Below are 26,191 nucleotides of genomic sequence, written 5' to 3'. Positions count from 1 at the left end.
CGCGCCTTAGGCCCCACCAGTAGGCGGAGCTTTGGGACGGATGGGCCAATCCGGCCTCATTCCGTCGTTGGCTGCCTGCCGGACAGGCGGGTTTGGCTCCCGTCTATCCGGCCAACTACCAAAGGTACGGGGAAGGGGGGTGGGGGGGTCGTGGGGGTCGGCCAGGGGGGTCGCGGGTCGGCTGGGGGGGCGGTCGTTGGAGGGAGGGGGGTTTGCGTTGAGGGCAGGAGGGCCTGGGATCCCTCCTGCCCGTAATGTAGTGCGGGGTGGGGGAAGGGGGTCGCCGTGGCCAGGAGGGTTTGGGCTCCCTCCTGGCCCGATATTGTCGGGGAGTTGGGGAGTCGGCCGGGCAAGAGGGCTTGGGCTCCCTCTTGCTCCGATCGTGGATGCGGGTGCGGGTGGGAGCGCGTGCGAGCGGTCGTTCGGGGTGGGGGTGCGAGCGGTCCTGCTGGGGGGGGTGAATCGGGCGTCAGGCGGGGTGGGAACTATGTAAAAAAAATTTTGTATACCGCGCTCACGCGTATAACGCGCGAGGGGTATGCGCGGTAGGTAAAAACACGTATAACGCGCGCGTTATATGCGTGAAAATACGGTACATTGTTGAGCAGTTTACTTTGGGGGATTAAGATACTTTATGTGGAGTTAGTTTGTCTTGATGGCTTTCTTGAATAGTAGGGTTTTAATTTCTTTTCTGAAGGTTTTGTAGTCTGGTGTTGTCTCAGTAGATTGGATAATGGATTTCGCTGCCTGTGTACATTTTTTTGTGTTTGCCATTTCTGATTGGGGGGGGTGCATGAATGGTGTTTGGGTTCTCCTTTGCCTGGTTGTGTCAGTTTGTATAAGGCGGTTGTTCAAGTAGGCTGGGCTGTCTCCATTGATTGCTTTAAATAGTAGACAATAAAATTTAAATTGTATTCTTGCTTTTATCGGGAGCCAGTGTGAATTGTATTTCTTCAGCGAATAAATTAGTCTCAGGGCTGTGTTTTGTACTGTTTGTAGTTGTTTTTAGCAATTACCTATACATAGCGTAAAGAACTTTAAATAACTAACTCTCAAATTTCATTTTTTTGTTGGTTTGCAATTTTATCATTTCAATTATAATGTGCCGCAAAAAACATTTGCTCCGTTTGGTGTGCCGGAGCTAAAAAAAAGTTTTGAGAGACACTGGTATACAGGTACTTATTTTATAGCTAGGGCCCTCAACTCCTAACTCCCACTCACCATAAAATTACTTATGTCCATCCTGTCATTCTCTCTGCAAGAAACTCCCCAACCCCTGTATATGTCCTGTCTGTATGTCCAATTAGATTGTAAGCTCTTCTGAGCAGGGACTGTCTATTGTGTGTTGATGGTACAATGCAGGGCTGCGTACACTTTTAAGCACTATAGAAATGATAAATAGTAGTAGTAGTAGTAGTAGTTTGGGTTTCTCCCAGGTACTTGTGACCAGTATTAGCCACTGTTGGAAACAGGATCCTGTAAGCAATTTTCAAAACCACTTACATGGGCAAAAACTATCTTATTAGCATAAACTTCTCTCCCTCATTATGATTTTTTATGCAATAGTTATCCTAACTTGAGCAACAAAGCAATCAAGGCTTTGTTACCGTTTGGCTCTTCTTATCTTTGTGAACTTGGACTATCAGCTCTGCCAGAAATTAAATTGAAAAAAAGAGAACGACTGCAGATGGTGGATGATGAAATGCGTGTTTGCTTGTAGACTATCGACACGCATTTTGAATGAATTTGCACTCAAAAACAAGCTCATCCATCGCATTGATTAGAATTCTATTCTATCTACTTTAGGGGTCCTTTTACTAAGGTGTGCTAAATCGGTTAGCATGCCTTAGTTTCAGTTGTAACAATTACCCATACATAGTTTAAAGAATTTAAAGAAATAACTCTCAAATTTAATTTTTTTGTTGGTTTTGCAATTTTATAATTTAAATTATAACGTGCCACAAAAAATATTTGCTCCGTTTAGTGTGCCAGAGCTAAAAAAAGTTTAAGACACACTGTATTATGGTTTCCCCTTTCCCTACTTTCCCTGGCAAATTTTATTGTAATCTAATCTTATTGGTTTTTCCTTTAAATGTAATGGAGTTTGTTTTTGCATTGTTTTACCTCCCCGATTGATATTCATTGTAAACCGCTTAGATTTTAACTTTGATTTTATATTTGCAGTATATTAAATAAATTGAACTTGAACTTGAACGTATGTTAGCTGTACAGTGATGTAAACGCTTGTGCCTAGGTACCATAGATACTCGTGTAACATATAGGGCTCCTTTAACAAAGGTGAATTAGGGCCTTAACGCACGGAATAGCGTGCACTAAATTGCCACGCACGCTAGACCTTAACGCCAGCATTGAGCTAGTGTGAGTTCTAGAAGCGTAGCGTGGGTTTAGCGCGTGCTCAAATCCTGTGTGTGCTAAAAACGCTAGCGCACCTTAGTAAAAGGAGCCATGGTGTTCTATAAATTACATAAGTATGAGTCCTGCCCTATTCTCGGCCAATGTGTACACCCATCTGTCAACTATGTGCTGTTTAGAATCATGCATAGCTGAAATATTGGCATTACCACACGTGTCTGCTCACATGCACACATGTGTACTGGTATTCTGGTCATTTAAGCACGTTTCTGATGCCCAAATGCTATCACCTTCTTTATAGAATAATCCCCTTAAAGCCTTTTTAAAATGCAGCCAAACGATGCACAGAGTGAGTCAAATTACTTGCCATTAGTTTTCAAGAGCCAATCACGTCAAAGAATGATGCTTATCTGGGTGGTTGTATCTTTACACACGCAGACACTCATAACATTGATAAACTCTTGTCTATACGACGTACATGTTATCTATTCTAGTGTATACTTATTGCAGGTCGTCCTCGTCGCTTAGTTCCTTCGATCTACCAAAACATGACATCCTTCTCCAATGATCTTTCTCTTCTGAAGGTGTGACCAAACACTAAGGCTGGACTAATTTGTTCTTATACGCTGAGCATTTAAACTGAAATACAACTGTAAAGTGCAAGGTTTGGATAATGTGACCTAATGGTATTTTAAAGGTTCTAGCTTGATATAAACAAAGCCATTTTGGACATAATTTGTACTTCTGAGCTGTTTTCTGTCCGATACACTGTAATATGAACCAGATGAGCTTTAGAGAGTCTTGTAAGCTGATGATCCAAATTCACAATTATTACTTTGGCAATTTTTCTACAATTCCAAGGCCACAGGTGTAAGTTTGTGCAGAGTGTGTGAACACATCTCGGAGGGATTTCTAAAGCACTGCTCCTAAACGAAACTAAAACTAAACCTATGATTTATAAACTGGGTCATTACCAAAAACAGGAGATCGACTCGGTTAAAAGTAACTAAGAATAAAAATACAGTACATTAAAAAAGGGATAAGAAGAAAAAGACTATACAGAATAACAAGCCCTAGGAAATTTAAAAAGAATGATTTGCAAAATGATTTGCAAACAGAGATGTTTTCAGAGTTTTGCGAAATAAAAGAAAAGACACTGGACCTCTTATAGCAAACGGCATTCCATTCCAAATTTCAAGTCAGTTTAAAGGAGAAAGATTGGCTCAGTTTACCGACAGCTTTAATTCCCTTGAATGAGGGAAATGAGAGTTTAAATCTTTGGGTCCTTCTTGCAAAACAGGATCTCTGCTTCAGAGTGAGATACCAACAGGCAGACAGTCCTCCACATTCCCATTTATGGGGTTATTTCTGTAAAGAAGGCAATAGTACTTCTTTATAAACTGTCTGAACTAATCAAAATATCAGCAGGTATATGTGTAAATGCTACAAATCTTTCTGCAACCTTGGTCCTCGAGGACCACAATCCAGTCGGGTATTCAGGATTTCCCCAAAGAATATGCATGAGATCTATTTGCATGCACCGCCTCCATTGTATGCAAATAGATCTCATGCATATTCATTGGGCAGATCCTGAAAACACGATTGGATTGTGGCCCTCATTGCCTACCCCTAGTCTATAAATGAGAACATAAGACTAACCATACTGAGTCAGACCAACTTATGCTGATAAGACAGTTTTTGCCCATCGAAGTGGTTTCAGAAATTGCCTACGAAACAAATGGTCCATCTAGCCCAGTATCCTGTTTCTAACAGTGGCCAAAAAAGAGGGGATCATAGACTGTTATAGAAACAGATTTTAAAAACAGCTCTGTGCTACGAGTAATATATTAATAATTAAGCGAACTGGCATCAGATACTTTTCTCTTCTTCCTCTGTGCTGAATGAGGACGTGGGGTTGGGGGGGAGGGGGAAGGGAATGAAAACTAGAATAATATTACAATCGTACACCAGACTTTTGCCAGAACTTTTCATTTTACCAAAAAGCTATCATCTTGAGTGAATTTGTGTGATGGCCATGTTAGTCCACTTTCCAAGGTAATAAAATACCTTTTTTTATTGGACTAACTCAATGCATTTTATGATGAGCTTTCGAAGGTAACCCTTCTTCATCAGATCAGAAATAAGCAAATGTTGACAAATATCAGTATATATAAGGAAAACATGAACGCATTTCAGGGATAGGAAGAGGTGGGCAGGAGACAGAAAGGTGGCAGAGCAGATGGGACTTAACAGAGATCTGGGCTTTCTTTCCCACTATAAAGACATTTAAAACTGTTCTGCCACCTTTCTGTCTCCTGCCCACCTCTTCCTATCCCTGAAATGCTTTCATGTTTTCATTATATATACTGATATTTGTCAACATTTGCTTATTTCTGATCTGATGAAGAAGGGCTACCTTCGAAAGCTCATCATAAAATGCATTGAGTCCAAAAAAGGTATCATCTTATTTCCTTTGTTTATTTTAGTATTTATAAATGCCACTTATAGGCTAAGTGGTTTACACTCTATCTAATATACCTGGGGCAGTGGGGGATTAAGTGACTTGCCCAGGGTCACAAGGAGCAGCATGGGTTTGAACCCAGAATCTCAGGGTGCTGAGGCTATAGCTCTAACCACCAAAAAGCTATAAAATCCCATTGTGTATGTGATTTCGCATAAAACATCACTCAAAACCAGACACCTAAAACTTGTGAAACATCCACCATCCACCCAGTAGTGCAGATAAGCATAGATCTTGCTTTTGGTATGAGCCTCCTTTGAAACCTATTTATTAGGGCTGTAAGTTAATCACAGTTAACTCTGCAATTAATGCATTCATTGTTAATCACGATTAAAAAAAAATTAATCACGTTGCAGCATCTCGTGTCTCCTCCAAACATCTCTTCTGCTTTCTTCCACTCCTATCCCCTGTCCTTGGCATGATCTGTCATCACCTCCTCAACCTCCCCCAGCCAGTCTTCCTTAAAGGCAGTCTGCTGTTGGCCCCAGCAACAGCAGTGTTGAATATATGCTGTCTAAGGCCTGGTCCAAATCTTTCTCTCTGACCTGTGCCACCAGTGTTGCCACATACTTTTTTATAATCCCGCCCAGTTACCTTGGAAAAGCAGCCTAAAAACAGCCCAATGTCTGAGGGGGTGCTGAAAAGTTCTCGGCCCAACTAACTTCAGATATGACAGTCTCCATCAAGGGTCCAGCGAGTTTTCACTTTTTTCGTTCAGTACTTTACCGATGGAAAATCACTGGACTCGATGGAGACTGCCCCAACTTTGTTGGACGGGCTGAAAACTTTTCAGCATAACACAAATATTTTCAGAGATGTACTGTACATTTCCCAAAACAAACTGAAAACATCCAAGACCCCCCACAATGAAGAGAAACAATTCTAGTAAACCTGGAAAAACAGCGGCTAGCACAGCATGGGCATTTTTGCACTTGTGGACTTACAAGCTCATTTTGAAAGAGAACCTGCACATGTACAACAAAAACCTCGAATACTTTGTACTTGCCTTAACTAGGGTAAGGGCTGTATTTGCAAATCAAATCCGGTGTATGCTCCCTCTCTTTTCCTTCCATGCTTAAATCTAGCCATCTTGTGGGGTGGGGGAAGCAATTTTACCTCCTAGGGTTTAGCTGGAAAATTTTTCTCCTTCTGCCAAAGAACTACTGGACAACAATCTTCAGCTAGAGGAGAACATGAGAAAGAGAGAGAAGTGACCAAGAGAAATGTATTTGAGATACACACAAGGCTATGCTCTGATTATGATTGGCTTTGGGGATAGGGAGGACAAGGGCCGTCATTGGTGGGATACATTACTGAACACATGGTGTGCATTAAGTGCTGATTTGCTGAATGCAGAGCCAACTTGCCAAGAATACCGTGCCATGATGCAGCCCAAATTACAGCACAAAAATCTAAAACCAGCCCAAAAAACTGCAACCCGCAGCTACTCAAAATTTCCCGCAACCAGCATTCCAAAGCACCTGGCAACTATGTGTCCCACCCATTCAAAAACAGAAAGTGATGTCAGAGGAAGTGGAACAGGAAAGCGCTTCCACTGATGTAGACCAACCGCCTTTATGGCAGACTGGTTGTGGGAGGGGGGGAGGGGAAGAAGGGAAAGGGGCAGATGCTGAAACCTGAGTGGGGGAGGGGAATGATCTTCAGACCCGCAAGTAAAACTAGAAGAACCACCGGTGGAAATTATGGCTGAGGTGGTGAGATCCAGCAGCCATGAGAAGAGTTTGGTGCTGCTCACCACCAAATTTGTGTCACTACTCATGGAGGTGGAGGAAGAAAGGCAGAGAGAGACAGAGAAAGATAAAAATCACAGGAAAGAGAGATAATCTGACGAAGAGAATAGGGAGGGAAAGGTGTAGGAACTAGGGATGGAAGACAGGGAGATTATCAGTCCTTTGGGGGTATGAAAAGAGGGTAGAATTCAGTGGTGTAATAAGGGGTGGGGGCGGTCTGCCCTATGAGCCGTCTTAGTAGGGGTGCTGGCATCCATTCTCCTCTCCGCCCTCCCCGCTTCTTCTCTCCATCTCCCCCGGTACCTATTTAAATCTTTGCCAGTACAAGCAACTTTTGCGGCCTACTGCTCACACCAGCCTGGCTCTCTTCTGAAGTCACTTCCCACTCTCAGGTTGCAGGGCCAGGAAGTGACGTCAGAAGGAAAGCATGCTGGTGCGAGCAGCAGACCGGAAGGGCACTGGGAAAGATTTAAAGAGGTACGGGGGGGACGGGGGCGGAAGGGCATGGAGGCAGGGAAGGAGCGGGGAGTGGGGGGTAGGTGGAAAGGAGGATGCTGGGAGACGCCACTGCCCAAATGCCTTCTTCCCTCGCTATGCCACTGAGTAGCATAAGGGTCTAATTTTATTTTTTTAAAAACTTTTCTGCATGTATAACAGACTTTGTGTGAGGAAAGCTTTTTAAAATTAAATTCTCCCCCCTCCAAAAAAAAAAAAAGAAAAAAGTTTATGATTCCCTTCAGTTTTTGGGTGTCTTAAAAATATGTCTTTTCACATTAGTGATGTGTGAATGTCTCATGTACTAGTTACATGCCTGTGCATGTGTTTACATCTTGGTAACATACACATATGTTTCTTTGCATGTTGGTAACCTGTTTGTGTGTTTGGCTGCAGCACATCTCCAGCAGGAGACACCGTGATGGAGTGGCCGGGAAACCAAACCCCTTACTGAGCCGACACAAGAAGCAGCGCAGTATGGCAGAGTTGGCGGTACGTCATGGAAAGGACAGAGAAATGTTCAAATGGGCTTCTAAGTTTAGGGGTCAAGAGATAAAGGACGGAAGGGGGTAACATTGTTTGGCTTTTTGAAGATGACACTAATGGACTTCCCTGAGCACTAGGCATGCTGAAAATTGATCTAAGAAAAATGAAAGAATGCTTGACTGCTTGACCATTAAAATTCAATGCAAAAAAAAGTGTTGAATCAAAAATTTTAGGGACACAGCATCAAAGGAGCTGTACCTGATGGAGGGTGAGATACTATTGTTCCCCAGCCAGGACCTAGATTTCAGGGTGATAATGTTTGATAGTTTCAAGGTAGGAAAACATTCAGATAAAGCAATAACCAGAGGGATGATTGAATATATAGGGAGAAGCACAACAGCAGGAAATATAGAACACTGTTTGTAGGGCTGGAGGCCATACCTCTGAAAGGATAGAGATAGGCCAGAATGATCCAGAGAAAGACTCCTATAATACTTCAGGACCAGCACCCAAATTCATATGAAGTATCTAAGGGCCAGATTCTATAAACTGCGCCCAGCGATGCCTAAAGGAAGGAGTGCTTCCGGATCTAAGGGCCAGATTCTATAAACTCCATCCAGTGGTGAATCAGGAAAGGGGTCCAAGGCCCAATAGGAGGGGCCTTAAGCAACCTGGGTCAATCAGAGCCTTAGGGCCCTCCCTGGTGCATCCCAGGATTCACCAGAAAGGGGAAGGCTTGCCATTTTGTAAGAGGCGGGACTGCCAGCCAGAGCAGGTAGGCATCTCTCCAGCCAGACTTCATGAATAAGGTAGGGAGGGGACAAGGGGATATGTTGATAATATGAATCTCACATCATTTTATGAATCATCCCTGAAAGTAATTACCCAAAGAACTACATTGGTAGTATCTTTTGTTTTGTAACTGGACCGATGAAACAAAGGGCTTTCCTAGTTCTTCAGACCAGGGTTATAGCCCTAGGTGATAATTTTGTTCTCAGATTTCCTTGTGTATGCTTTATAATTTTTGAGGATAAACAACTTCAGTTTTTGAGCCTGAGCAATTGGAAGAGCTTCTTAAAGCTAAGGAAGATGTGAATACAGTCAAACCTCGATTTGCGAGTGTTTTGCAAGATGAGCAAAACATTCTCGCAAAACTTGTCTCATAAACCAAGATTCTCGGAGATCTCCAAGAATCTCGGCGAAAGGGAGAATTAGAAGGCCTTGAGCATGCGCAGATGCATGCTCAAGGCCCAGCAGAGGCAGGAAGTTTTTCAAGCGGCACCGGCACGTCCTGTGGGCTGCATGCCGGTGCTAGATGGGGGGTAAGTTTCAAGTTGTTCGGGCGGAGGGTGCTGGTTCGCGTGGTGGGGGAGGGTGCAGGGGGGAGCAGCGCCGCTGGCCTCGGTGGAATGGGGGGTGGGAACATATCAAGCTTCCATTATTTCCTATGGGGAAACTCGCTTTGATATACAAGTATTTTGGTTTACGAGCATGCTTCTGGAACGAATTATGCTCGTAAACCAAGGTTCCACGGTTCTTGGGCCCATCTTATTCAATATCTTCATAAATGACCTGGAAGAGGAAACAACAAGTAATATAATCAAGTTTGCAGATGACACTAAACTATGTCAGACAGTTGGGTCACACATGGACAGCGAAGAACTCCAGAGCGATTTGAACCGGCTAGAGAAGTGGGTGGAAAAATAGCAGATGAAGTTTAATATAGAAAAATGCAAAGTGATGCACCTGGGCAGGAACAATTAGAACCATGAACATAAAATGTTAGGTGTGACATTGGGCAAGAGCGAACAAGAAAGGGACCTGGGAGTACTGATAGACAGGACCCTGAAGCCGTCGGCTCAATGTGCAGCGGCGACAAAGAAAGCAAACAGGATATTGGGCATGATAAAGAAGGGAATCACAAGTAGATCGGCGGACTTCATAATGCCACTTTACAGAGCAATGGTCAGACCACACTTGGAGTACTGTATCCAACACTGGTCTCCTTACCTAAAGAAGGATATAACCCTGCTGGAGAGGGTGCAGAGGCGAGCCACGAAGCTAGTTAAGGGTATGGAGAATTTGAGCTACAAAGAACGCCTCAGGAAACTGTGCTTGTTCACGCTGGGGAAGAGAAGACTGTGAGGGGATATGATAGACTTTTAAAATAATAAAAGGATTCAACAAAATAGAGCCAGAAACACCGTTATTCACGTTGTCAAATGTGACTCGAACAAGAGGTCATGGACTGAAATTGAGGGGCAACAGGCCCAGGACAAATGTCAGGAAGTTCTGTTTCACACAACGAGCTTGGAATGCTCTCCCGGAGGAGGTTGTGACGGAAACCACCATTCTGGGATTCAAGGGCAAGTTGGATGCACACCTTTTTGCAAATCACGTTGAGGGATACGGGTAAAACAGGGTCTTCATTAGGGAGCACCTAGCTTGGCCTCCGCGTGTGCGGGTCGCCGGACTAGATGGACCTAAGGTCTGATTCGATGAAGGCATTTCTTATGTTCTTAACCCTTATGGTTGCTGCTTAAGGCTGGCTAGAAATGGATGATGGGATTACATCCTCAAAATTGTTTTTTTTTTCCTTTCTTCTTTTTCTGATTCTTGGGTCCATATTTCATATTTATAGTGGACTGTATTGGTAATGACTTACGGCCTCTTTTACAAAGCTGCGCTGCGCTAACAGCCCCGAAGACCATAGAGATTTAAAGGGTTTCAGGGCTGTTGCTGCGTGGCTTTGTAAAAGAGGCCGTTAGTTTCTTGGATTGTATTTTTACTTCTCATATTTTTCTAATATTTCTGTTATATCCCAGGTGGATGGTGATATGTTATAAAATCTTGAATTAAAAAGAAAAGAAAAGCTAGACTATAAATTTAAAAAAAAAAAAAACAACGTCAAATAAGAAACATATAAGATTTGAGGCACAATATTTTGTTGCTGGAGAAGCTAAAAATAAATGCGTCTGATTGAAGGTTTGTTGATCTTGCTTAAAGACATTTATTCACAAATGGCAAGACAGAGAGAGAGATTTTGTTGATGGATGGAATATATTGACAGATACATGAAACGATATGTCTTCCTGATAGGTGGTGGTCATAAATACTATAGTGGCAAATATTGTAAACAGTTGGACCATCCTACACTAGTCTAAATCAGGATACCTCCCAGCTGCCTGCTGTCAAACTTGATTGCCCACAGATCTCATTAGCTGAGAAGTGCAAGTAGTCCATGCCTGGAAACTTACCACCTTCCCCCAGTTCTATACCATACCATGTCTTACCATCTTTTTATATCTCACTATCTTAGCTTGTACTATGCTCTTCATGCTGGGAGAGCTTGCTTTATCTTTTTTTTTTTTTTTTGAGGGGGGTGGGATTTGACACAACTGTACACAAGTTGGCTTTGCTTTTCCTCCTTTATGGACCTCTTCTGTTCCATATGATTGAGCATAGAAGCTTTCTTAACTAGTCCAACTCCTAGGCCCCATTTCCATAAGAACATAAGCGATGCCTCCGCTGGGTCAGACCTGAGGTCCATCGTGCTCAGCAGTCTGCGCACGCGGTGGCCCAACAGGTCCAGGACCTGTGCAGTAATCCTCTATCTATACCCTTCTATCCCCTTATCCAGCAGGAAGTTGTCCAATCCTTTCTTAAACCCCAGTACCATGCTCTGCCCTATTACGTCCTCTGGAAGCGCATTCCAGGTGTCCACCACACGTTGGGTAAAGAAGAACTTCCTGGCATTTGTTTAGAATCTGTCCCCTTTCAACTTTTCTGAATACCCTCTTGTTCTTTTATTCTTTGAAAGTTTGAAGAATCGGTCCTTCTCTATTTTCTCTATGCCCTTCATGATCTTGTAAGTTTCTATCATATCCCCTCTAAGTCTCCTCTTCTCCAGGGAAAAGAGATCCAGTTTCTCCAATCTCTCAGCGTATGAAAGGTTTTCCATCCCTTATATCAGACGCATCGCTCTCCTCTGAACTCTTTCAAGTAACGCCATATCCTTCTTAAGGTATGGCGACCAATATTGGATGCAGTACTCCAGATGCAGACGCACTATCGCCTGATGCAATGGCAGGATAACTTCTTTAGTTCTGGTTGTAATACCCTTCTTGATTATGCCTAGCATTCTGTTTGCCTTCTTAGCGGCCGCTGCGCACTGTGCTGTCGGCTTCATTGTCATGTCCACCATTACCCCCCAAGTCCCTTTCTTGGGTACTCTCATTCAATAACATCCCTCCCATCATATAGTTGTGCCTTGGGTTTCTGCTTCCCACATGTAATACTTTACATTTTTCAACGTTGAACTTCATCTGCCATCTTGTCGCCCATTCCCCTAGTTTGTTCAAGTCCCTCTGCAATTCTTCGCAGTCCTCCTTAGTCCGAGCTCCACTAAATAGTTTGGTGTCGTCCGTGAATTTTATTATCTCACACTTCGTCCCTGTTTCTAGATCATTTATGAATATATTAAATAGCAGGGCCCGAGCACCGAGCCCTGCGGAACACCACTCGTGACCCTCATCCAGTCCGAGTAGTGTTCACCTCTACCCTCTGTTTCCTACCTGCCAACCAGTTTCTGATCCATCTATGTACGTCTCTGTCCACTCCATGGTTCTTCAGTTTCCGGATTAGACGTTCATGAGGCACCTTGTCAAAGGCTTTTTGGAAATCCAGGTATATGATGTATTTGGGGTCTCCTCTGTCCATCCATTTGTTAATTCTTTCAAAAAAGTGCAATAATTTAGTTAGGCACGATCTCACCTTGCAGAAACCATGTTGGCTGGTTATCAGAAGTTCGTTTCTTTCAAAATGTTCATCAATGCTTTCCTTTATCACTGCTTCCGCCATTTTCCCCGGAACCGAGGTCAGACTCACCGGTCTGTAGTTTCCTGGGTCACCTCTTGATCTCTTTTTTAAAATGGGCGTAACGTTGGCTATCTTCCAATCCTCCGGGATTATGCCTGTTTTCAGGGATAGGTTGCAAATTTGCTGCAGTAGTTCCGCTATCTCCTCCTTTAATTCCTTCAGAACCCTTGGATGGATTCCATCCGGACCCGGGGATTTGTCAGTTTTTAGTTTTTCTATCTGCTTGCGCACATCTTCAAGGCTCACTTCCATGGATGTTAATTTTTCTGCTTGATCTCCATTGAAGAATTGCTCAGGTTCCGGTATGCTGGTTGTGTCTTCGTTACAGACAAAAAGAACGTGTTTAGTCTTTCCGCAACTTCTTTCTCCTCCTTCACCACTCCCTTCCTTTCTCCGTCGTCCAGCAGCCCTACCTCCTCCCTAGCCAGCTGCTTCCCTTTAACATATGTAAAGAATGGTTTGAAATTTTGTGCTTCCCTGGCTAGTCTCTCTTCATACTCTCTTTTGGCTTTTCGAACCACACGGTGACATTCTTTTTGATACTTCCTGTGCTCATTCCAGTTCCCCTCAGCTTTGTCCTTTTTCCATTTTCTGAATGAATTTTTCTTATTGCCTATCGCTTCCTTCACTATTTTAGTTATCCATGCCAGGTCATTTCTTCTACTATTTTAGTTATCCATGCCGGGTCATTTCTTCTACCAACTACTCCTATTAATACCTTCGGTACCTGTCCTAAGTTTTCAAGTTTATTTATCCTTTGATATACCATTTAATCAACAAGTACCTAAACGGTTTACAATGGAAGACTAAAGTAAAAAAATAAATAAATATAAAGTAAAGAATAAAACATACTAAAAACTAGTATGGTAAATAAAAGTTTTATGAGGGGGGAAAACATAACAGAAGACATACTGGAACAGAAGAAAGGAGGGACGGGTAAGTGAATAAATACATCGAGATACAACATAAAAATAAAAGGGAGGATCACAGGTAAGGGACAAAAAACAATGGACTGGATTCACTAAGCCCACCAATCGTGTTCCGACCAGTTTGCAACCCCGACCCGATTCACTAACTTTACATCCAATCCGCACCCGATCCAATCTGCGCATGCAAATGAGGGGAAACGGCATGCAAAGTAGAAAGGGCCTCAATTCACTAAACAAATTCAGGAACACCAACTGGACTGGCTGATCAAAAAAGAAGCGACTGCTGAGGAGCTCTTTCCTGCTCTCTGCCGCCCTGAAATATTAAACCCTGCTCTCTGCCACCCTGCCTCTCTGCCACCCTGCTCTCTGCCCCGACTCTCCTGCTTTGCCACCCTTCCCTGCAGTGTGAGCCCACGGTTTCAATCCACGGGTTTAAAGCGGGGCTGCTCTACGGCTTGTTCTGTTCTGTTCCAGAACACGCCACAGTGCAGCCCCGCTTTAAATCCACGGGTTAAAACCACGGACTCGCACTGCAGGGAAGGGTGGCAGAGAGCAGGAGAGTTGGGGTGGGTTTAAAGCGTGTTCTGAAAGCGCTGTTTAATATTTGATTCCTTTCGGGAGATGTGACCCAAAGCACTGTTTAATATTGATTCCTTTCAGGAGCTGTGACCTCCTATGCCACCCCTCCCCCTTTGTTTTGACCTCGCTTGGGCAGGAGAGCAAGCGCATGCACAAATCGCATCTACAACCAACAATGATGGTCTGTGCATGTATCACAATTGGTCTTCAGTGATTCGTGGGATTGCTTGCGGGCATGTGTCCAATCAGGTAATTTGCATGGGGGGCCTTTAGTGGATTGGTCGTCCAGCAAGACTCAGCCACGGATTGGAACTTGATCGGAAAGGTAAGGAGGGTTTAGTGAATCTAACCCAATGTTTCCAAGTTTTATTTAGGTTTGATATATCACATTTCTACAAAATTATCACACTTACGTTCTGTCACAATTTGCTTACTACTAGCAGGAGTAAGTTGGAGGTTGTTTAAATACTAGATCGAAGTTAGAAGAGTGTGGATTGGGGCGAGCCAGGGGTGGATGATCAGGTGGTGGTGACCAGCTTGAAGTAGTTTCCAAAGATAAAAAAGAAACAAGAGAGGTTGTAGAAAAAACATTTAGAAAGCCATGTCTGCAAATGATTTATATAAAAGCCATAATGAGTATTGGAAGTTGAATTTACCAGGATACCTCTTTTCAGAAAGGACATGACAGGTGAAAATTGGGGAAGTGTAGCTTTGTACGTTAGGGACAAAATAAAAAGTCATCGACATCCAAAGCTGTCAATGAGCTACTGATTTGCTATTTTACCTAGTGTAATCAACTGGTTACCAGCATAATGGGAAGAGATGGATACATAGATATACAGTATAATAGGAACCATAGAGAAGGATGGCATGGCAAAGAGAGATTCTGTTTTCGTAGGGTATCAGTTTATTATTGGCAGGTTGGAGAATGCTGGCTATAGGATCAACTAAAGTAGGGGATACTGAGGTCCTTGGAAGAGATTTGTTAAGCAGTTTAGTGAAGGAGCTTACTCTTGATGAAAGAGTGCTGAACCTGGTTCTAACAAATGGTGACAGTGTCTTTGAGATTATAGAATGGAACAGCCTGGAGTACAGACCAGACCAAAACTCGGAAGCGCTGTCATTTTAAGAAATGGAAGTTGTTATTAGGAACAAGGGATCTAAGAGTTTACAGAGGAAGTATGGGCAGCAATAACAAGTAAGATTGAAATGGTAATAAATCATTGTATGAAGCATGTTAACAAGGGGACAAGAACAGAGGAGAAAAAGTATGAACAAAAAATAGCTTTCGGGAAAGACTAAGAGCCCTTACACGCTACTGCTCAGACTACGCTGAAGAAGGTACTGAGGGTTCCTCCTCAAACTTCTGTTCTGTTTAGCATTTTTAAGAGACACAAGATCGGGAACAGCAAGAAAGTGAATAAACTGCAGATTTGTTAGTTTGGCACTGGGGTTCAGCAAAGTAATGGAAAGTCTGTGGAAGGGTTGCCCAGTGGTAGGGGCCACCTGTAGCTACGGTCCTACTCCTACTTCATACCAAGTCATTGGAATCAACTGCCTGCAGATCAGATCCCTTGAAGGACTCCTCAGCTGTAGAAAAGCAATAAAAACATACCTCTTCACCTAAACCCCTATCCTTGACCAATAGACTACAAAGAGATGTATACTGATACCAGAACCGGTATGTGTCACATAAGGATAACTTGTATCATACACTGTAACTTTCTGTGTGTCAAATTAGATATAACTTGTACTGGAAAGCGTGCATCATAAGGTCAACCATAGCAAATTGTAACCAGTAAACTGTATATTATTATTAGTTCCTAGCATGTATCAAGTTAGGATAAAAACTTGTATTGTAAACTTGTACAGAAATTATGTATGTTAAACTTGTAACCCTTTCTGAGCTCTTTGGGGACAACGGGCTAGAAACGAAATAAATTGCTGAATTCTCCTGATCTGCCTCCCTCTGCACCAAGGTATGACATTGTTCCCCCCACCCCCCTAGCCAGGCCTTCACACACTACAGTGGGAATCACGGCAGGCACAACCTAAAAGCTGCTGCATTGGTCAGTGAGGCCTTTCTTCTGCTGCATCCTGCTCACAGGAAGTTGCATCAGAGAGGCAGGATGTGACAGAAGAAAAGGCAGCCAGAGTGTTCTCAGGCTGTCGCTGCCATGTTCCCTAGTGCAGTGTTTAGAAGCAGGGGGGAGGAGAGGAGCGATGTCAGATCCAGGCGCAAAGGGGGATAGAGAGACGCCAAATTGGCTGGGAAGGAGGCAGAAGGGAAGAGGTGCTAGAACTGAGGGGCACAGAGAAGAGAGAGAGATATCTCGAGCAAAAAGAGGGGGAAGATGTTGGACTGGGGAGGGAGTAAAGAGAAGAGATAGACATTAGATCAGAGGAGAGAAGGGGAGGAAGGGGTGGGGTGGGGTGCAGAAGGAAGGGAATAGAGAGCTGGACATGGGGAGGAAAGGGACACAGAAGAGATGTTCATGGAAGAGACAGGAGCAATACCGGACACATGGGGAAGGAAAGGATCACAGAGGAGAGATGCTGAACATGGAGGGAGGATAGGCATACAGAGGACAGGCATACAGAGGGCAGACGCTGGATAGGATAGATAGGGACATATAACAAATGATGCAAGCTGAACATAGACAGAAGAAATGTCAAAAGAATAGGCTACACTAGAGAGAATGTAGACAAGAGAGACCAGAACCAAAGCAATGCTCAAATAACAAAAGTAGTAGAAAAGATTTTTTAAAATTTATTTATTAATTGTAAATGTCAGCTTTAGGAAATGCCTGATATCAAGTGGCTCAATTTTATGGTAGTCTTTCTTTAATAATTATAAACATATTGCAAGAAAAGAAGTCCAGTATTCAAAACAAATTTTTTTCACGGACCTCAGCAATGTGACCCAGGGTTGCTACCTTCGGAATTCACTAGGAGTATTATACTCCACCATCTTCATTGGTCTCTAAAATCTTTTTTCTTTTTATCAAAAGTTAACTAATACGAAACAATTCTTAGAGGAATAAAATATTCTTTTAATATAAATGACTTATAAGAACATAAGAAATGCCTCTGCTGGGTCAGACCAGAGGTCCATCGTTCCCAGCAGTCCGCTCACGCGGCGGACCATCAGGTCCAGGACCTGTACAGTAATTCTTTATCTATACCGTTCAATCCCCTTTTCCTTCAGGAAATCATCTAATCCCTTCTTGAAACCCAATAGCGTATTTTGTCCTATCACACCCTCTGGAAGCGCATTTCAGGTGTCCACCACCCTTTGGGTGAAGAAGAACTTCCTAGGATTGGTTCTGAATCTGTCCCCTCTTAATTTTTCCGAATGCCCTCTTGTTCTTGTAGTTTTCAAGAGTTTGAAGAATCTGTCCCTCTCCACTTTCTCTATGCCCTTCATGATCTTGTACATCGCTATCATGTTCCCTCTAAGCCTCCGCTTCTCGAGGGAAAAGAGTCCCAGTTTCTCTAATCTTTCAGCATATGAAAGGTTTTCCATACCTTTTATCAATCACATTGCTCTTTTCTGATCCCTCTGGAGTATCACCATATCCTTCTTAAGGTACGGCGACCAATACTGGACGCAGTACTCCAGATGCGTGCACACCATTGCCCGATATAATGGCAGGATGACATCCTTCATTCTGGTTGTAATACCTTTCTTGATAATACCTAGCATTCTGTTCGCCTTCTTTGAGGCCCCTGTGCACTGTGACGACGGCTTCATCGTCTTATCCACCAGTAACCCAAGTCCTTCTCTAGGCTACTTTCACCCATTACCAGCCCTCCCATCATATAGCTGTACATCGGGTTTCTGTTTCCTATATGCAAGACTTTACATTTCTCTACATTAAAGTTCATCTGCCATTTATTCGCCCACTCTCCCAGTTTGTTCAGGTCCCTTTGTAAATCTTCACAGTCCTCTTTTAGTCCTAACCCCACTTAAAAGTTTTGTGTCATCTGCGAATTTTATAAACTCGCACTTCGTCCCTGTTTCTAGGTCATTAATAAATACATGGAACAGCAGCAGTCCAAGTACCGACCCTTGCGGAACAACACTCGTGCCAGTGTTCCCGCTAAGCTGCGCTGGGGTGCGTTGGCGCACAAAATATTACCTCGCAGCGCACATGTTTCTCGTCACAGCGCACACAGTGTAGAGCACAGTTCTTCAACCGCCGGTCCGCAAATAAAATCTTGCCGGTCCGCGAAGGATTCGGTCCCCGCCGCAACGAAAGGTCGGCGTCAGCTGACTTGCAACTTCCTGTTGCAGTCGCTGTGCCGGGACTCCTGCCTTCCACCGCGTTTGCCTCCTGCCTTGTCTCCGCACCTCCAGACCAGCAGCGGCAGCTCTGTATGCTTTTAACTAGGCCGGCCCACATCGCATCATCGAAGCGGGCCGGCTATCAAAGGCCCCGAGGCTGCCTCATGAAACCGCGCTAAACTATTGATTAGGGGCAGCTCTGTGCCGAAGTTAAAAGCATACAGAGCTGCCGCTGCTGGTCTGAACTCTTGGGCCGCTGAAGGAGGGCAAAAAGCAGCTGTCCTGGAGGTTTCCCTTCCTCTCGCCTTTACAGGTTCCTTTTTTCCACCTTTTTTTTTTTCCTTCAAACGGCAACGGGCCCCAGCATCGACATCAATCAAGTAAGTTCCACTGTTAATCAAGCGGTTCTGCTCGGCCAAAGCTTCCCCTGTGACATGAGCCACCCTCAGGGGAAAGAAAGTGACCCACAAAGGTGAGGGGAAGGGGGGCAGATGATGGAAGTTGGGGGGGGGGGAGAGAGAGAGAGAGAGAGAAGGGGCAGATGATGGAATAGAGGAGATGAGAGAGAGAGAGAAGGGGACAGATGATGGAAGTGAGAAGAAGGGAGAGAGAGCAGAAGGCAGATGGATGTCAGTTGAGAAGGGAGAGCAGATGCTGAATGGAAGTGGGGAAAGAACACATACTGGATGGAAGGAGGAGATAAATAAAGGGGGAAGAAAATAGTAAGATAATGGAGGGGTGAGGGAAAGGGGTGACAAGCTGTGTGTAGACACAGTGAAAAGAGGGAAACGGGACTAAATAGTAAGAAAGAATTTAATTTAGATGGAGGCAGAAAATAGAGAAGGAAGACCAGAGAAGAAAAGGGAAGAGAGAGCAGAGAATGATCAGATCTGAGTGGAGGAAATGAGAAGAGAGATATGCTAAAAACCACAGGGGGGAGGGAAGGATAGAGATGCCAGACCATGAGGGGAACAGAAGGAAGATGATGGATGCTAGACCAAATTGGGGGGTGGGGGGGGCAGGAGGAGAGATGGCAGGGAAAGACAGACAGTGAATGGAAGGGGCAGATGCTGGACTGAAGAGACAGAGAAGGTTATCATGCTGCTGTACCGGGCCATGGTACGCCCTCACCTGGAGTACTGCGTCCAGCACTGGTACTTTAAGAAGGACACGGTACTACTCGAAAGGATCCAGAGAAGAGCAACTAAAATGGTTAAGGGGCTGGAGGAGTTGCCGTACAGCGAAAGATTAGAGAAACTGGGCCTCTTCTCCCTTGAGCAGAGGAGATTGAGAGGGGACATGATAGAAACATTCAAGGTACTGAAGGGAATAGACTTAGTAGCTAAGGCAGGGAGAACAAGAGGGCACTCTCTAAAGTTGAAAGGGGATAGATTCCATACAAACGTAAGGAAGTTCTGTGGTAGAAAGCAACATATTTATTTGGCTCATAACTTGCTGGCGCCCGATATTTTTAGCTCACAGTGAAAAAAGTTTGCTCACAACACCCGCCCGCTTAGAGGGAACACTGCTCGTGACCCTTCTCCAGTCTGAGTAGTGGCCCTTCACTCCTACCCTTTGCTTTCTACCCGCCAGCCAATTTTTGATCCATCTATGTACATCTCCTTCCACCTCATGGTTCTTCAGTTTCCGTAGTAGGCGTTCATGGGGTACCTTGTCGAAGGCTTTTTGGAAATCCAAGTATACGATGTCTATGGGGGCCCTTTCATCCATTTGTTTGTTAATTCCTTCGAAGAAGTGCAATAAGTTCGTTAGGCACGATCTTCCCTTGCAGAAGCCATGTTGGCTTGTTTTCATCAGTTTATTTCTTTCTAGATGCTCTTCGATGCTGTCTTTTATCAGCGCTTCCGCCATCTTCCCCAGGACCGATGTCAGACTTACCGGTCTGTAGTTCCTCGGGTCACCTCTCGATCCTTTTTTTAAAGATGGGTGTAGCATTTGCTATCTTCCAATCCGGGATCACCCCTGTTTTCAGGGATAGATTGCAAACCTGCTGTAGTGATTCCGCTATTTCTTCTTTTAGTTTTTTCAAAACCCTAGGGTGGATTCTGTCCGGGCCCAGAGATTTGTCAGTTTTTAATCTATCTATCTGCTTGAGTACGTCTTCTAGGCTTACCTCTATGGATGTTAATTTTTCTGCTTGATCTCCTTTGAAGATTTTTTTCAGGTTCTGGCACGTTGGATGTGTCCTCTCTTGTAAATACTGATGAAAAGAACATGTTTAGTCTATCCGCCACTTTTTTTTCCTCCTTCATCACTCCCTTCCTATCTCCTTCATTCAGCAGTCCCACCTCCTCCCTTGCCGGCTGTTTCCCTTTAACATATCTGAAGAACGGTTTGAAATTTCATGCTTCCCTGGCTAGCTTCTCTTCGTATTCTCTTTTAGCTCTTCTAACCAATCGGTGACATTCTTTTTGATGCTTCCTGTGCTTTTTCCAGTTTCCCCCGGATTTGTCCTTTTTCCACATCCGGAATGATTTTTTCTTATCTCCTATCGCTTTCTTCACTTCTTTAGTTATCCATGTCGGGTCTTTTTGCATCCTTTTCTAAATCTGGGGATATACAGGTTTTGTGCTTCATTCACTGTGTCCTTGAATAAAGACCTTGCTCCACAGTCTGCGATTTCTTTGAGCTGTTCTTGTTTCTTTCTTACCATTACTCTCATCTCTTCGTAGTTTCCTTTCTTGAAGTTAAAAGTTGTCGCTGTGGTTTTCCCCTTCGATATTCCTACTTCGACTTTTAACTGGATTATATTGTGATCGCTGGTTCCCAACGGTCCCACTACTTCCACTTCCTTTGTAGGTCTTCTTAGCCCATTGAGGATTAGGTCCAGAGTGGCATTTCCTCTCGTCGGTTCTCTGACAAGCTGCTCCATGAAGCAGTCCTGTATAGCCTCCAGGAATCCGATTTCCATAGTGAATTTTGGGTTTCTAAGACTCCAGTCTATCCCTGGATAGTTGAAGTCTCCCATAACAATGGTGTTACCGTTTTTGTATTCCCGCCTCATCTCAGCTTTCATTTCTTCGTTTACTTTGGTTTGCCCAGGTGGATGATAGTACAGGCCCATCTTTATCTCAGGCCTATTTCTTCCTGGTATTTTAACCCATAGTGATTCTAGTTTGTTGGTCATCGCCACTGTGTCCACTCTGGTCGAGTGTATGTTATCCTTTATGTATAGGGCTATTTCTCTTCCTTTCTGATCTGACCTGTCTTTGCGATTGAGTTTGTACCCCGGTAGTACTGTGTCCCATTTGTTTTCTTCATTCCACCATGTTTCAGAGACCCCAATGATGTCTAGGTTCTCTTTTTTGGCCATGACTTCTAATTCTCCCATTTTGTTCCTTAGGCTCCTTGCATTAGTATACATGCAATTTAAGTCCTGGTATTTTCTTGTCTTCATTTTCTTTTCCTGTGCTACTTAATTTATGTCAGTTGGGGACTTCTTCCTCAAACTCCTATATGTGTCATTTATATTAAAAGAATATTTTATTCTTCTAAGACATTTTTCATGATAGTTAACTTTTGATAAAAAGAAGAAAAAAAAAAAGGTTTTAGAGACCAATGAAAATGGTAGAGTATAGTACTCCCAGTGAATGCCGAAGGTAGCAATCCTGGGTCATCCCTCCTGCCTGGCCTAATACCCCTGCGCCATTCGCCCACCTGGTCCTGGACCCCCCCTCTCACACATACACAGACCACCACTCCCCCCAACCATCCCCTCCCCCTTCCCCCTAAAAAAGGCAGGAGGGATGCCCACCCCCTCTTGCTACCAGATGCTCCCCCCCGAACCCCACCCCCACTCCCCAAACTCCCCGTATCTTTGGTAGATGTTGGGAGCTGGAGGGAAGCATGGTCCCTCCAGTTCCAAGGCTCGCACATGGAAAATGATGGGCCTTCCCTTTCCCGGTACACTATCAATAAAGAGATAATATTAATAAGTGCTGCATTTGCCTGAATTTGCTTTTAACTCATAACGCCCAGTCGCTTGTAAAGCACTCATGCCTGTTTTCATCATTCCTTATCTGAGAAACTCCCTAACCCTCTACTTGTCCTGTTTGTCTGCTTGATTACGGTAGATTGTAAGCTCTACTGAGCAGGTACTGTCTCTCAAATGTTTAATGCACAGCACTGTAGTAATAGTAGTAAAGTGTTAGGATGGAGTAATCTGATTGGTCTGGTAGAGAGTCATCATTGATAGATAGTCCATGTAGACTGTTCTAGAATTTTTCACAGAACCCTTAGGACATAGCCTGACCATATCTATCCTAAAATGTTCAGTATTAATCTTTATATTATGACTTCATGATTAGTAATATAGGCTCTCTTTTTTTTTTTCTTTCTTGCAGACAAGCCTGGCCTTCACTAAAGATCTTTCAAAACCCCTCACAGCTGGGATCCTTCATAACCCTTTGGCCTTTGCTGCTGCCATGGCGGCAGCTGCGTCTTCCCCACTGACCTTGCGCCCTGCCCCAACACCACCATTACTGCAGGCCCCACCCCTAGTTCACCCCTTGCTGCGACCAGCCCCTGGACCGATCCGAACTACTCATGGACCCATTCTTTTCTCACCCTACTAATGAAACTACCTGCTTTTGGAGACGGAAGTGCTGGCCTTATGCCAGCAGCATGGGCACACCTCCCTTAGAGCAGCAATTCACTGGAATGGCACAAATCCCTTTTCTATTCTTTCGCACATATGCAAACCTACATGCTCATATCCATGCGGTTAGCCAGCCACTTATGACTGGCGCTGAATGACAATTGTTTTTAAACTGGAGCGCTGGAATTTTCTCAGTGAGAGGACAGGTGTCTATCAAGGAACAGAATGGGCAAACTGTCCGTACAGTCATCCTATCTTGATGTCCTCTCTGACATTCTTGAGCAAAAAAAAACTCTCCTCATAGGGGAAGGCATTTTTTCACTGACTTCCAAGAAGACTGGAGGGGGCTGTTTTGTTTCCTTTTCTACTTTATTACTTTAATTTGGGGATACAGAGTCAAAGAAGGCAAAGGGGGGCAGTTAGTAATCTGGAGAGCATGTGCAAATTCTCTCACCTCCCTGCTAATCTTTAATCACAATGGATTGTGGAGCCCTAACTTCACTTTGAGACTGAGGTATTCCCTTCATGACTTCAGGGAATGGATTTTTTTAAAAAAATATTACTGTAATAATATCAGGAAGGCATGAGAAAATGAAGAGTTCCCCCCATGCATCACAGAGCTAAAAAAAGGGATTCTACAAGGCCTTGTGCGTCTAAGGGTTTCTCCTGGCACTGCTTCACTAAACCTCATCGATGTTCTCCCCCATGAATAAGCCATGTTGTTGACACTGAGCCTCTGAGGCATGTGATACTGATCACAGAGCAACTTGTAGATCTCTTCCTCTACCTTTTCCCCAGACTTTCCTCCTCAGGTGGGGGCGCTTGCATGCTGGGGCTGGAGGAAGGGTAGAGTGCACCAACACAAGCCATGAGCCGTCCGGCACTGACCAGAATCCGATCATACTGCAACAAGCTGCCATATTCTGCCAAGCACACCTGACAAGCAGCAAGGCCAACTCTGCCTCCTTGTCTGTTGAGAAGAAATTTGCAATAACAAAACTTTAAAAAAAAAAAATAAAGATATATAATTACATATGTATATAAATCAAAAGACTTGAAAACCGTAGCGCTTCCTGGCTAGCTGAGCAATCTCAGAACCATTGTCTACTGTTGATACTTCCTATTATTTTCTTAAGGCACTTTGGCATTAAATAATTAGCTTGGAAGACATCCCTGTCACCTGTTTAACCTCAGTGTATGAGTGGCAGTGGTGTGACTTACTGACCATAGTGTGAACACCATTAGTGTGATTATAACCATGACTGGTAATAGCAACCCAAGCTAATGGTAACGGTATAAGTGCGGATGGTGAACCAGGCTAAAATATGAACCTGGCTGTGGTCGCTTGACATTGTCCTGCCCTACAGCTTCTCTAGTACAAAGCTGTTCTCCTAAATTAGGTTTCCTAAGGGAGAGCTGCAGAAGGTACAGTACCAAGGCAGGTCTGGAGTGGGAAGGCGTCACAGGACCATGCCTCCCAAACGGGAGAGTTTCAGCACACATTCAAGTCGTGTCTTATTAAACTGGATTCTGCAATGTTCACTGGAACTCAAACAGGATCTGAACACTGTTTTTATGAACTATACTGAGCTGCAGAAGGTGTTGATGTAATGATTTGAAATAGCAATAAACAGAGAGGGGATGGCTGTATCCATCTGTACAGCACAGCCAGCCCCACTATGCTTCCTACATATGTTCCCTTGTCTTTATTCCCGCCTCTCCTTCTAGAATTTCTCCTAGAATTCCAAGCTGTCTGGCTTTCTTGCTGCTGAGCTCTTCACCCCAAAGCAGGCATCTCTTCCCATTTGAACATGACGAATTGAGGATGGACAAATGGATTTTGTTAAATACAGGAGTGGATCTGGTTAAAGACGAGGAGACAGATTTAACAACCAGAGACAGGAGACATGCAAAATCTCTACAAAAACATCCAAGTATTAGTGTCAAATTGAAAAGACCACCACAGAGGTTTTTTTTTTTAAGTGTGTTGCTATAAATAAACCTAGTATTACTTTATTAGCCTTATTTTAAAATTAAAAATCTAAATTGTTAGCTGTAAACATAAATGGCATTATTATAAAATAATGCTTTCTGAGGATCGGGCTCTCTGAGAGTAAGTGCATCTCACAGAGTATTCAGCCTTTAGGAACATCGTGCCATGGATAAAAATGAGAGAATGTTGGCACATTCCTGATGAAGCCCCGTGTTAAATCCTGGGGGCGAAACGGAGATCTTCCGTAGAAATATAAGAAGTTGAATAAGAGCAGGAGAACATAAAAAGCTAAGTAATCCTGAATTAGATGGAATGGCAAAACATTAATTTATACATTTTATAAATAATTTATAAGAAAGAAATCGAACGAGAAGTCAAATAAAAGGAGAAAGAAAATAGAAAAAAAGCCAAGTAATCCTGACTAATAGGGAATGGCAAATTATTAGAAAATATATAGTTTTATAATGAATTAATAAAAGTAAATAAATATGCACGAATCAGAGATATAGAGAATATAAACGGGACCGATGATAGCTCACGGTATCAGCCATTGGTTTTGAAAAATATCTCAGATCCTTGGCTGTGAGCACTTGAGACCCCTGTTAATCTCTAATTATCCTGTGAGAGTGCAAGAAAAATTTGTGCGACAGCGCTTTTGTTTAAGTGGAGAGTGAGATTCACAAGTTTTATTGAGTGGTAATTATTATAAAATAAACAAATACACAAGCATTTATATAAAATGAATCTCTCTATCCTCTCCTTTTACAAAACCGTAGTGTGGTTTCTAGCACCTGCCGTGGTGGTAACAGCTTTGACAGTCGTATGAATTCTATGAGCATCAGGGCTGTTATCACCATGTCCAGTGCTATAAGCCACACTACAGTTTTGTAAAAGGGAAGGTATATACACAAACGTGGTACTACAAAATCCAGCTCATAACAGACCAAAGATTTGTCCCTCCAAAGCTCAGACATTTGACCAGGCCTTCATTCTCCTGTGGAAAGTTAAATTCATAAATTAATGCATATGATAAGTGCCTAGTTACTATATTTGCTGTCTCAAATGTGATATGTACCTCAGAAGAAATTTGTTGCATATTAATACCTTACCGTATTTTTCGCTCCATAAGATGCACTTTTTTCCTCCCAAAAGTGGGTGGCAATGTCGGTGCGTCTTATGCAGTGAAGATACAAATTTTTACACCCACCCGTACCTTTTTAAAACATCCTCCCCCTCCTTTTCCTACCATCAGATCGGTACCTGAGCTCGCCCATCACCAA

The 26,191-nt window shown here is 43.5% G+C and overlaps 1 protein-coding gene across 1 annotated transcript in view; it reads left to right on the top strand.

Annotated features, from left to right (window-relative positions):
- The window catches only part of ZNF385A (zinc finger protein 385A), a 377,851-nt gene extending 353,244 nt beyond the window's left edge, over window positions 1–24,607 (top strand). The window contains 2 exon segments of the mRNA XM_033936775.1: window positions 7,537–7,632; window positions 22,665–24,607. Of these exon segments, the coding sequence (XP_033792666.1) occupies window positions 7,537–7,632; window positions 22,665–22,895 (327 nt within the window). The 3' untranslated portion in view covers window positions 22,896–24,607.
- The last annotated feature ends 1,584 nt before the right edge of the window (window positions 24,608–26,191 follow it).

The sequence above is a fragment of the Geotrypetes seraphini genome, chromosome 3, assembly GCF_902459505.1.
Source record: "Geotrypetes seraphini chromosome 3, aGeoSer1.1, whole genome shotgun sequence".
NCBI lineage: Eukaryota > Metazoa > Chordata > Amphibia > Gymnophiona > Dermophiidae > Geotrypetes > Geotrypetes seraphini.
Note: the sequence above shows the minus strand (reverse complement) of the source record. Positions and strands in the feature narration are given on the sequence as shown.